The sequence below is a fragment of the Chlorocebus sabaeus genome, chromosome 2, assembly GCF_047675955.1.
Source record: "Chlorocebus sabaeus isolate Y175 chromosome 2, mChlSab1.0.hap1, whole genome shotgun sequence".
Classification (NCBI taxonomy): Eukaryota; Metazoa; Chordata; class Mammalia; order Primates; family Cercopithecidae; genus Chlorocebus; species Chlorocebus sabaeus.
The window spans coordinates 64,708,434-64,721,567 of NC_132905.1; the positions used below are offsets into that span (position 1 = coordinate 64,708,434).

General features: G+C 49.1%; 1 protein-coding gene across 4 annotated transcripts in view; it reads right to left on the reverse strand.

Moving 5' to 3' along the window:
• Positions 1 to 13,134, reverse strand: part of SYNDIG1 (synapse differentiation inducing 1) — a 195,665-nt gene that overhangs the window by 44,661 nt on the left and 137,870 nt on the right. Inside the window, exon 4 of one of the 4 annotated variants that reach the window (XM_073009114.1) lies at positions 4,586 to 5,293. The exons of the other annotated variants lie outside the window; for them this stretch is intronic. Coding sequence (XP_072865215.1) covers positions 5,213 to 5,293 — 81 coding nt within the window. The 3' untranslated portion in view covers positions 4,586 to 5,212. Of the gene's footprint in view, positions 1 to 4,585; positions 5,294 to 13,134 lie in introns of those variants that run through there. 4 annotated transcript variants of the gene reach the window in all.

Sequence of the window (13,134 nt, forward strand, 5' to 3'; positions counted from 1 at the left end):
TTCTGGAGCATTGACATCTATGTCTTCTCCCATGAATGCCTTGACCAGTAGAGTCCAGCAGAAGTGATGCTGCCTGGCTTTGAAGGTTGGATCATAACCAGATCTTGTGTTCCACCCTGATGTAGGATGTTTGCTTGAGGAACCCAGCTACTGTGTTGTGAGAAAGCTCAAATTAGCCCATGTGCAGAGACCACATGGAAAGGCACTGAGATGGGCCTCCTATGGATAGCTGGTTTAAAGTACGAGCCAGCAGCCAGCACTGATGATCAAATGTGGGAGTAAAGACATCTCCAGGTGTTTCCAGACCATACTGTCTGGTCATCCCCAGCTTTGGGTCTTCCTAGTTGAGGTCTCAGACATCATGTTGCAAAGACAAACCATCCTCATGGTGACTCTTGAACTCTCAATCACAGAAATCACGAGCATAATGAAAAAGTTGTTTATGCCACCATGTATGGGTAGCAGCAATAAATAGATCAGTGTCGTAAATAAAATTTTGAGATTTTTCAGAAAACGGGGAGCTGGAGTTGTGTATGAAATACTTTCCTTTGAAACCGATAAGAATCACATAGACTGTGGCTTGAAGGTTGCGGCAACTGATACAAGGTTATCCTGAAGAAGAATTTACCTTCTCCTGTAGAGTCTTAGGGAAGCTCTCCAGGGCGGCCAGGATTTTGAACCTCTTCAGTTGAGTCCATATTTAAATTACCAGGGCCTCAGTTTCCTCACGTGCAGAACTCCACAACATGCTTTGCCTCATGCAGGGTCTGAACCTGGAAGCCTCTGCGTCACCCTTTCTCTCCCTCAATGCCACTCAAATGGAAGACACTGAATCCTGATTTTGCACATGAAAGTTAGACTGGGTCATGCCACATGGGGTCTGTGATACAGTATGTTCTGGTTACTAAAAGATGACTTTTCTTTAATGGCTGGAGCTTTGTTGACTAATAATATCATGAAGATAATGTAGTCAGTCTGGGCTATGCTATTATATAGTGGCAACACTACATTTATCTTACTTATAAACGTTAAAAATAAATACAATGTAGAAGCAAAGTTCTTGAATTATGTGTGTGCGTGCACTTGCAAATGCATGCTCTTGTTTATGGCACATAAATACCAGCACCCCTGACAATCATCTACGAACAGGAACACGAAGATGGCAGACTTGTCTCTCTTATCACTTCGCAAATATTGAGAAGTGAAACAAGACTGAATTAGTGTTGTCCAAATGATTGGCTACCCTCCAGCTCCTTTCATAACAGCAACATTTAAAGAGAACAGACTTGATGATGACAATGACCACTGGGCCCAGGAGGAATGGCCCTGGGTCCCCACTCTTCAGAGCAGCTGCAGCGAAGGCCTTAGGAGCTTATGTGTACACACTGCACAGCCAGTCCAGATCCTCGTTACGCATCCGATTAAAGGATCCTTGAGGTGTAACACCAGCCAAGTTTGGCTGAGAGCTGAGGGTTCCACTAAGTCAGACTCACAGGCTTATCATAGGCATTTTCATTTTTCCAGCATTTAAAACAGTGAGATAGACCCAAGACCACAGCTTCTCTTTAACCCTTTTGGCAGTTTTAAATTCCAGGAGGCTTTAGCACTCTCGTCCTGCAAAGGAGACTGTAAACCTCAGTCTTCACATATAAGAGCGGGAGGTTCTGCAGAGACCATACCTGGAATAAAACAGGTGCATTTTGTCTCCCTGTATATTATTTGATAATATTATTTGTTGTTGCAATTAAGGAAATACAAGCCCTAATGCCCTGGTCACTTGGCTACAGTAGTTACATGTCTGAAATAACAACCACCACCACAAAATAAATAAAATAAAAAACAAAGAAAGGAAAAAGGAAAAAGAGTCACATGGAGGGGAAGAGGTAAGAGAGAAAAAAAATAAGAGACTCATCCAAAAGAAGAAAAGGTCACAGCGGCTATTCTCAGGGTGTAAAATATTCCATTAGCTTTAATATGTGGAGGACATTAGCATTATGCACAGTGGGAAGGAACATTTTTAACACAGAACCTCTTCTTCCAGCTTCAAAAGATGAGAGGAAAATATAAAGCGAATGAAGCTGCTGTTGGGATGATGTCTTTTTCTCCTCGGAGTATAGAGGAGAATACTCCTCTGGGTTGGCAGAATAGGAGGCTCGTCGGGACACAATTTGCCTGGTCAGAAATGACCCCGCAAGAGAAGGAGAGGCTGAGCCCCATGGTGCCCAGGAGGACAGGTGTTCTGCCTCCCAGAGATGGTAAAGAATCCCCCTCCCTGAGCCCTTCCCAGGGACCCCCTTCCCCAGGCTCTCCCCCCTCCCGGGGCTCTCCCCCTTCCCGGGGCTCTCCCCCTTCCCGGGGCTCTCCGCCTTCCCCAGGCTCTCCCTCAGGACACCCCTCCCCGGACTCTCCCCACCTCCGGTCTCTCCCCCCTCCCCGGGCTCTCTCAGGACTCCCCTCCTTGGACTCTCCCCACTCCCTGGGCCCTCCCCCCCCCCAGACTCTCCCCCTTTCCCGGGCTCTTACCCCTCTCCAGGCTCTTCCCCTTCCCCAGGGTCTCCCTCTTTCCTGGGCACTCCCCACTCCCCAGGCTCTGCTTCAGGACTCCCCTCCCTGGGCTCTTCCTGCTTCCCAGGCTCTCCCCTCTCCCCAGGCTCTCTCTCAGCATCCCCCTTCCCCAGGCTCTCCCCACTCCCTGGGATTCCCGCTCCACCACGCCAGGGGTCTGCCCCTCCCCAGGCTCTCCCCCATCCCTGGGGTCTCCCTCTTCTCCAGGTTCTCCCTGCTCCCGGGTTCTAACCCCTCCCCAGCCTCTCTCCCCTCCCAGGCCCTCCCCCAGGACCCCCCTTCCTGGGCTCTCCCCACTCCCAGACCCTCCCTCAGGACCCCCTTCCCAGTGTCTCTCCTCTCCCAGACCCTCCCCCCAGGATCCCCTTTCCTGAGCTCTCCCTCAGCTTCCCCTGGGCGCTCCTTGGCCAGGAGCCCAGTGGGGAAGGTCTTGGGTTTGCCCGCCCTTTTGGGGGGCTTCCTTGTGGTAAATCTCAGAGGGCAAAATGCACCCCTGGGCCTTGCCGTGTTGGCCGGGGAGTCTGAGGGTGAAGTGGGTTGCCTATGTCTGGGATCCTTTTGGAGAAGGAGGTGGCTCTTATAAAGTCCAGTTCTCAGGAGCACCAGGCGGGCAGTGTCTAGAAGCTCATTAAAGGTCTGGTCTTACAGGCATTGCTGCTGCACCTCCAAAGGGTGCAGCTGTGACTGTGAGGAAGGCACGCAAGTCCACTCCCAGCTTTCCTGGGTTCAGAGTAGTGCCGGGTCCCCTTTTGTGCCCCAGTCAACCGGTTGGGAGGTGACAGGGCAGCAGAGAGGAGGGTGTCCTGATGGAGCAGAGTCGGTGACTGAGTTTAGGAGGTGAGGGAGAGGAAGGATGCGGGCCAGGAGCACGGAGGTTCGGTAGGGATGGCTGGAGGGTGAGCAGCCCCTTGCAGAGCCACGCGATGGGGTGCAGGCCCTGTGCTGTGGGAGAACCCTGGGGACAGCATCCAGGCGGCCACCTCTTCTCAGCCCACCTATCACATCGGGTAAATTTTCTGTGTCTGTTATGTAAACCTCCTGAGTGACCTAAGCAGCTACAGGAGAAGGGGGAGGCCTGAGAGTACACGGATGCCACGGAGGGCTGTGGAAGGGGACAGATACCTCCAGAAGCCGCTGAAGCCACCTCTTTGGCCCACACTCTGAAGGTCAGCACCCTGAAGGTAGCAGGCCAGGGCTCTGCTACTTGACCTGGTATTTCAAACCCTACAAGGACAGGGCCTTGGTCCTGCTCTGTGCTGTGTCCCCAGTGCCGGCACTCTGTGTGGCGACAGTAGCTCAGTGAAGGGTTGGGAAGTGCATACCCTACGAGCAGCAGCTGGGCATCACAGCAACAGCAAACAGCGAAGCTAGCAGGCGATTTTCTCTCCTCCAGGCTCAGCCAGTTGCTGTCCAGGTGTGAAGGCTGAAGCCCCGTCCAGCTGCCTCAGCCCTGTGCAGCTGCCTCACCCCCTGCACCTGCTCCTTTCTGCTCCGTCTTGCCGGGGCCTCCTTGCACCTTCTCCTGGGAGCTGCTGCTGCTCTCCACAAATCAGATTCTGTGCTTTCTCCTGCTGAACCCAGAAACCTGGGCCCTGAGGTGGCTGAGAGTGCAGAAGGCAGGCTTTTCACTGCCTGAGGGAAGGCAGGTTGGCCCACCCTTGTACTGGCAACATGATCTCGGCCCTGTCTGGAATGGGAGCTTCAGTTTCCTTTGAATTAAAATCCCCAAAGGTGGAGCTGGGGGGATGTTGGTGGAGGAGGGGTGCAAGCCCCTGGAAAGGCTTTGGTGAAAGGCCTTGAGCTGGGTGGGAAGGAGGTGCTGGCCAGATGGACAACATGTCACAACGCCAGGTAGGGAACCTCACCTTCTTAGAGCCACAGCCCCTGTCTCGGAATAGTGTTCTTAAATGTATACAATAAAATACAGAGGCTTAAAAGATGAACCAAATATATTGAAATAGAGCTTTGGAAATATTAAAAGTCATAATATAGAAATATATGGGCTACTTTAAGACATTAAATAGTACCTAACATTTGGGTTTGCATTTTTAAAGTAGTGATGAGCATAAACAATATTTTAAGATACCATCAACAGCTGTTATGTGATGTGAAGACATCTGTGGTTTCTCCTGGTACAAAGTCACAACAAACTCTGCCGTGTGTTGCTTACACTCCTAATTGGAGGAAGTGCTAAATTTTAGCTAGAGGTTGATGAAAATAATGAGGTAACTCATTTTCCACCCAGGCTCATGGATGTGCTAAATGACTTCCTTGGCCCTCTTAGCGGTCCTTCCTCTAGAGGGGAGAGGGGAAGAATCCCATGTTCTCTGAGCTGCAGAAGGACATTGAGAACTTTGGGCAGCTGAGAACTGAGAACTGAGTTCACATTGAGAACTGAGAGGAGGTGGAAGATGAAAGACTCTGCAGACTTTCCACTGGGCGCCTGTTTCAGGGACAGCAGTGTGGGGTAAACTGAGTACCTGTGTCCGCTCTGAAAATGTGCCTGTGAGGAGAGGCCACCTGGAGGGGAAACTGGGTGAGTTCTTGACCCCGAAAAAGCCTGCCTAGCCCTGGGGCCATGGGGAGGATGAAGTGGGTGCAGCATGGGCTCCTTGTGCTCCCAGGCTCCCACAAAGCTCGACAGTCTTCACTGAGGGGCCCAGCAGTTAGAGAGAGGTGGCCTCTCCTGCTGGGTCAGGAGCTTGGTTCTGGAAGGGTGCTGAAGGAGCTGTAAGAGAGCAGAACCTGGGGTCAGAAGATCCAGGCTGAACCCAGGTCTTGCCCATCACCCCGTTAGGGATTTCAGGTGGGTGGTGGGGTTCTCTGATTATCAGAGTCCCTGTTTCCTGCAACATTGGAGCAACACCCCTCCCTGGGTCCATTTCATTTCACACGAGTGTTAGGGTGTGAGGATCTTTAGAAGACCATCACACAAGGAAAGGCAAGCTATTAGGGTGGACAAAACGCTGTGTGGACCAATTACATGGATGTTCAAATATTAGCAAGGAAGCTACCTAACCTACTTAAGATACTAACGCCTTTAAGAATTTCAATAAACATGTACAAATTGGTTGTTAATTTCAAATATTAGCTTTCACTTATTAAAGTAGGCCCCTGAAATAACTCCTTTGAAACATAAACTTGTTAATTGCAAGGTAACAGAAGTGCTTGAAAGCAATAATGCTGCTTTAAAATATTTGACAAGTCAGACGTTTGAGAACATTTCCCCACACCTGGTCCAAACTACAAGGCATTGTTAAGTTCTGTTCATTTCATTCTCCACTCACCAATTACATTAATTTATGCATATAAACATTCTAAGTATAGCCTAAGCATTTAAATAGGCGAAGCAGGACTTCTCCTTGACAACAATTTGTCAATAATTAGCACTTTAATAGTATTTGTGTTTTATTTATACCCTGACAACTTCCAAAAAGGATCTGTGTGGAGGGTTAGCTCATTCCTCCCATGTGACTCCCTTTCCCCCTCCTTCCCTCCCCCTCTCTCCCTCCCTCTCTCACTGCCTCCCTCCCTTCCTTCCTTCCTTCTTTTGATTTTCCTAGCCCCAGTTTCTAAGATCTAATTTAATATATTGCTGTGATCACTCCAGAGTCTTAAATTAGCAACTTTAGGTTAGTTCCCCTCAGATTCTGTTTTCACTAGAGAGTGGGAGGTTTGGGGAAAGTGCTCTGATGAACCAGTTCCCTTTATTCTTGGTTGTTGCCTCCCTACTTCACTCTTTACAACAACCATTCAAACAAACAAACAAAAAAGTATATTTATTACATTCCTTTACCAAACCACAGATTACATGAATACTAAAAAGTCTAATCATGCACATTAATATCTCAGAGTGAGGCTGGGTGCAGTGGCTCATGCCTATAATCCCAGCACTTTGGGAGGCTGAGGTGGGAGGATCATTTAAGCCCAAGAGTTCAAGACCAGCCTGAGCAACATAGAGAGGCCCCATCTCTACAAAAAAATTTAAAAATTAGCCAGGTGTGGTGGGCATGGTGGTGTGTGCCTATAGTCCCAGCTACTTGGGAGGCTGAGGCAGGAGGATCAATTGAGCCCCGGAGGTCAAGGTTGCTATGAGCCGTGATAGTGCCATTGCACTCTAACCTGGGCAACAGAGAAAGATACTGTCAAAAAAAAAGAAAAGATCTGAGAGCAATGCCCAACCCTGCTGGCGATCAGGGTGCTCTCCATGGTCTGCCTCACCCAGCACTGGTAACAGCCTCTCCCCCCTACCCGGGAGGCAGCATGGCCTCTCCATTCACGTTATCCCCCAAAGCCCTAGATTACCATCCTCTTCTGTCTCCAGACACTAAGAATTCAGGTTCCAAATCCTATTTATGCCATTTATGCCCTTGTCCTTTGGGTGTCATGATTTAAGCTGGGAATGTTCCTTAAAGTCCCAACTGTAGCTGGAGAAGAGCTGCAGGGGCACATCTGTCAGTCTAGAAGGGCTCTGGGAGACGCTGCAGGAGCTGGCTCTGTGTGGGTTGAGCAGCAGTTCCTGGCACAAGGTCAGGAGGGCAACCATGAAGGGAGAGCCTCTGTGTGGAGGTGTCGAGGCAGGGGGTGCCGGTGGCTTTAGGATCCTCAATGGGGGACACAGGAAGCTCGGGGTCTGGCTAGGCACAATGGGTACACTGAGGGCAAATTCTCCCCCAGTCCTAGCTCCATGCTGGGGTCCACGGGCAGGTCTGTGTCATGGAAGGCTGATGGTGAGGCCAGCAAGGAGACTGCACCAGGCCTGGCCATGCAGCTCTGTCCAGGGAGATGGTAGGACAGGGAGCGGCTGTCCAGGTGCGGATGGTGCTGTCTCTCTGATTTGCAGAGTAAGCTTGCTTGCTCCCATACGGCACACACAGCAGCTGTCAGCCTCACCACATCTTGTCTTATCTTATCTCAGAGGACCTGGTTTAGGGAGTAACTTGGCCAGGGTCGCATAGCTGGGACTGGCCATCACCGGAATGCTTTCCAAACTTCCAACCCCAAGCACCCGGACCCTTTATCTAAGTAACAGGGAGGTCTGATATCTTCCAGGTTGCCTTGGAGGTGGGCAGTCTAGCCAAGCATTGGGAGGGTCTGCTCTGACACCCTGCCTTCACCCCAACCCATGGTGCCATCTCCCAGAGACGCAATCTCCTCATCCATAAAGCATTCCTTCTTGTTTCATCACTGTTGTGGAGGCACGCATGTGACAGAGCTCATGAAGCACTCAGCATGGTGCCTGGCACATGGAAAAGCTCAGGATGTGACAGCCTATGGTTGAGATGGGCACGCAGCATGTGTCCCGTTGTTGGGGTGGATACCCTCTGGAGTTTGTCCCTGCTCCTGAGTGGCTGGCAGTGATGTGTCTAGATCCAGGAGCCTCCCAGACCTTGAGTTCTTGACTCCTGCAACCATTTGTTTATGGACCACCAAGAGCCAAAACCCTTCATGCACACTTTTTGAAGATGAAGAGCTGTTATAATTCTATGCTGGGACCGAGGGGGAATATTTCTGAGTTAAGATGTATTTAGAAACATGTCTAAGGTTGACTTTCCTTTAAGCCTTTTCTCCTAGCTTTTGAATTCTGTTAAGTTACTGGGAAATAAAATTAATCTTTTGCAGGTTAATGAAAGGTTGTGCCAAGATCAGTTTTAAGTCCTGCTGCTAAAGCCATTCTTTAGTCTGATGGCTTGGGATGCCATGTGTCATGAATAATAGTGCAGGCTGCTTTCTTCTCCTGCTTTAAGACAAAGGCACAAGGATGTTTATGTCAACAAGGGATCATCACAAATATTCCCAAGTAGACTCAGGACTCAGGGGCACTTGATGTCTGTCCTGGCACCAAAGGGTTAAGCCCTGTCCAAAAATTAAAGGCACCTTCCCAGCCCTTTCAGCTAAGGTCAGACTGTTCCTATCTAAATAAAAAAGATGAATTATTTGGAGAAAAGAAAAGTCTTGGGTGGCCTCCGTCTCCTAAGTGGTGACGAGGATTAATGAAGAATTTGCAGAAAGAATCGGCCTTTCTCATGAAAGGCACACAGTGGTGGCAGGTTGAATTTTTTGCCTCTAACCATGCAGACCCTTAGAGAACCTGATACATAAACTATGTGATATTCCCTGGGGCAATATTTTTCTTGCTCTTGCCATTAAGTGGCTATGTCCCTGTCAGCACAGCTATGCAATGGAACTGGATATGTCAAGAACACTCTCATTAAGACATGCAATTACAGGAAGCAGTGCAGGGTTTGGTGCTCCCTGTATTTTATTTTAGAACACCTGAATTACAGTATTATCCCATTCTTGGGGATCACACGTGACAGTAACAAGAGGGCTCTGGCCAGATTCGCTATGATTCTTGAACTTAGAATGCTCAAGGGAGACCAGCACCATGGGCTAAAACCGAACAGCAGAGCCACGCTGCATGAAGAGGGGCCTGGGAGAGGCACCTGGCCCATTTCCTGTGGAGGAAGTGGAAGCTTGTGGGTAGAAGGCCTCCAGGTAGAGGCTGAGGAAGGGCTCCTGGAGAGGTGGCATGGGAGGACAGGCCATGAAAGGTTGGGGTGGCAAGTGCACACCAGGGTACGGAAGGCAGGAGAGAGTGGGAGAGGGAGGGTGTGGCCCTGCCGAGACCCTGTGGGCAGGATGGTCCTGCTGTGGGTAGGGGGGGGTTGCTGGAAGTAGAGCCCTAAGCTGAGTTGTGAGAGCCACCAACCTCCAGCAAAGGTGCTCTGAGTGAGCTCTGCAGAGCATCAGGAACCGCTGAAGCCTGGGCTGGAGACAGGCACCAGCTTACCCGCCTTAGAAGCATTAACATGGGGACTTTGGCTGACACAAGAGAAAAGGGAGGTACGAAAACAGGGTGGTGAACTGGAAGAACAATCTAACGGTTCCAAAAAGTGGCAGGCCATGAGAATCAGACTAGAGTAAAGGGACAGCAGACAGGAATGGAGAGGCCGGAAGCCTTCGTAGAGAGAGAATGCTTGGGATTCACAACCTGGAGAATGTGGTGAGGCGAGGGGAGGGAGCTGTGGGCTGTGGTTTGGAGCCCTGGATGTCGGCAGACAGTAGTTCCAGCAGCAGAAATAAGGCGAACACTCAGAGGCAATATCCTGAGCATCGCGCGGTTCAGCTACGGGAGCAGATTTGAGAGAATCTGCCAGGAAGCGTGCCTGGGAGCTGGCTGAAGACAGAAGATGCCCCTCTGACTAAGGAAATAAGATGCCAGTTCAACTCATTTCCTGTCATTGCAGCAGGGCAAAGCCCTCAAAGAAGACGCAGCCCTTCTTGACAAGGCAAAGGCGCCGAGAGTGGCCTGGCTTCCTCCTGTGGACCCATCTCCCTCTCTCTGGGTAGCACCAAAGCACAGCTCTGGGCAAAGAACACTTACATGCACCTGGGCAAATACACAGTGCCTGGGCCAGGCAGGGAGAAGGTCAGGTGGCTTCGTGAAGGGCTCTGCCTCCCTCCAGACTCATCAGCTCATCAGCCAATTTGGGGCAAGTCCCTTTCTCGAGATTCAACTTTCATGCATAATAAATTGTGCCCTGCTGAGAGTGTTACTTGCAAGATACCTTTCCAATTACCTAAAATCCAGCTTAAGGACCAGAACAATCAGGCAATGCATAAATCTGAGCTTCCTTTGTGGGTGGTGTGCGTGACTCAGGAGCCCTGCTGTGGAATCAGAGATGGGGATAGTACATTCATTCTGGCTGGTTAGCACTCGGCCCCACTGTGTGCACAGCTTCATGCATAAACATGCTTCCGAGTGCCCATGGTGGGTGATTCGGAATCGTTGCATGGACACAGGTGGCTCTGGAACGAAGAATCACCACTTACAATATCCTTTTTGGTTCTCACACCCCGTATGACATCCCCAAAGGAATGCAAAGCATTCTAAACACCTATGAAGAGCAGGGCAAAATTTTTCAAAATTATCACAGGAATGCAGAGAATCATTTTAAAACTGAGCTTGGAGAGCCTCAAGATACCCTGTCTGTCCACCCACCAGTGTCAGTCTAAAATTAGCTGAGTGAGAGCTGCAATTTCCATGTTTTCACCTGTGTTTAGGATTCCTGGCAGGCAGCACCACAAAGTATTGCCCACCTGCTCTTTGTGTTTTCTGTGCCTGAAAACCTTTCCAGGGTGGCCTGGAAGCTCCTGTGCTTTTCCTTTTGATCAAAAAGAGATGATCAGAGGCCCCACGTGGTGGTAGTGGTGGGTAGTGTTGCACGTGGGATGGACCTGGGAGCATAGGGAAGGGGCAAGGAGGATAATGGCAGAACGGGGGAAATGGGGAAGCCTCAGGGTGCAGACATGTGTGGAAAACACAAGCTCAGACTGGGTGGAATGGGCTCTTGAGGGGTGATACTGTCCAGATAGAGGTCGGGCCTTGCACGGTGAGCTGAGATACGAATGTTCAAGTGGCCCCAAACCATGGAGCTTCTGGAGAGTCAGTTGTGCTGGTGACTTGGTTATAAACTCATTCTTCCAATTTCCTACACTCTAGTGCAGGGCCGGCTCTCAAAGGCACCTCTCTTGGCCTGTCTATTTTGCTATTTCCAAGTCCCCTGAGCAGTCTGCAGTCCTGTTGCATCATCACTTATTTCCGAATTCACCGAGGCATCCATCCCTTCCAGTTCCCAGCAGAGTCCAGGGGCTCACCATCCTCTGCTCCTGCGTGTGCTTGAGTGCTGCCACAATGCAAAGCTTCCAGGGACATACATATAGACTGATACAAGTGAATGCTGCAGCTGTGCTTCAGAGACCCTTTACTACTTTATACACAGTCTAGACAGGTTAAAAATAAAGAGTGCCCCATCTAAAAGGAAGGACAGAAAAAGAAAAGCAAAGGGCATCCCACATCCGCCTTCCACGTCAAAGCACAAGATCGAGGTAATTTTTTCAGCTCTAAATTGGGCATTTGCTATGCTCTCTGTCTGGGATTCTTATAACTCCCTAAGCACCAGAAAATGCTAAAGCTAAGGAAAGAGGCAAGGAAAGGGGGACAATGCCGAGAACTGCTACCTCCAGAGTCATGAAGCATGGGTCCTGTCCTCTTGCTATGCCATTCTTTTACAGCAGAGGTGCAGATGGTAATGTGATGAGCACCTTTAAAATGCCCATGACACTGAGATGAACCTAAAATAGCCCTGAATTCCCATCAGAATCTATAATGTGCTGATCAACCAATGACTCATTTGTCACCCCTCATTTGAATCTAGAGGTTTGGCTTGCACCAACATACATATGAGTCCAGACACACAAAATTACTGTCCTCCACACAAAGCACTACTGTATGCTGTTTTTCTGAACATCATCTAAGCTTAGCTTTAATTCTAGAATGCAAGGGTTGGCCAAGAGAACTGAGCTTATATTATCAATATCATTCACATGATTCCCTCCATCTACATTTCTCTGCCCCATCCTTACTGATGGGCATCGGGCGGTCTGAGAGGTACTTATTGCCTTATTTGTGGCTGAAAGCTTTCCCTTACCAACAGGAAAGGTAGTTTCAGTCACTTTTTAATTATTGTCTCATCTATGAGATCAGCATACATAATACCTTGTGTATTCCTACCGAGTATTTTGCTATGTGCATGTTTCATGTTCCTGTGTGCAGAGGTCTGGACACAGGGGTCCTGCGGTGCTATCACTTGAAGTGGGTCAGTTGGCGGGTGATGGATTGTCACCTTTAAGATTTTATTGGCGGGGTGCGGTGACTCACGCCTGTAATCCCAGCACTTTGGGAGGCCGAGGTGGGCAAATCACCTGAGCTCAGGAGTTTGAGAACAGCCTGGTCAACATGGTGAAACGCATCTCTACTGAAAGTACTAAAATTAGCCGGGCACGATGGCAGGTGCCTATAGTCCCAACTACTCAGGAGGCTGAGGCAGGAGAATCGCTTGAACACAGGAGGCGAGTGAACTGAGATCACGCTACTACACTCCAGCCTGGGTGACAGAGCGAGACTGTCTCAAAGAAAAAAAAATACTTAGAAGATAATATTACCAAAATTTAAAATAATTTCTGCATTATTTGTTGTGGATTTATACTCTAGAAAGCATTGATAGATCATATCTTTACAATTAAAATATCTTTTCTTAGGTATGCAACTGGAAGGACACACTAAAATTCAGCACTGGAGACTAGGGGGTTTAGCTGCCAAAGATGTTTTGAATGTGCTCTAACATCTTGTTTCATAAGAAGATCTCATCCTGGAAAAGTCTCTAAAATAGATTTCTGTATAAACCTGTATTTTAAATATACTTGAAGTAAATTGCAAGACATTATGTTAATGCATTAATGTTACCTTCCGGTACTTGTGATGCACATAACTGCCCTTGACTTACCCATTGTAAATATTGGGAGTTTTAAAAGATTAGGTTTTCATCAAATGGAGTACACCTAAAAAGTCTACAAAAAGGGAAGAAAGTAATTAATAGAAGGTTCTCCAGCTGTGGCCAACTCAAGTCCCAGTGTGCCAGTGAGAGAGCAGTTGGGCTTCCCTGCCCCCACAGCTGCCTGTGAATTTCGGCCCTTGAAGCAGGGAGAGGTGGAGCCCGAGGCCAT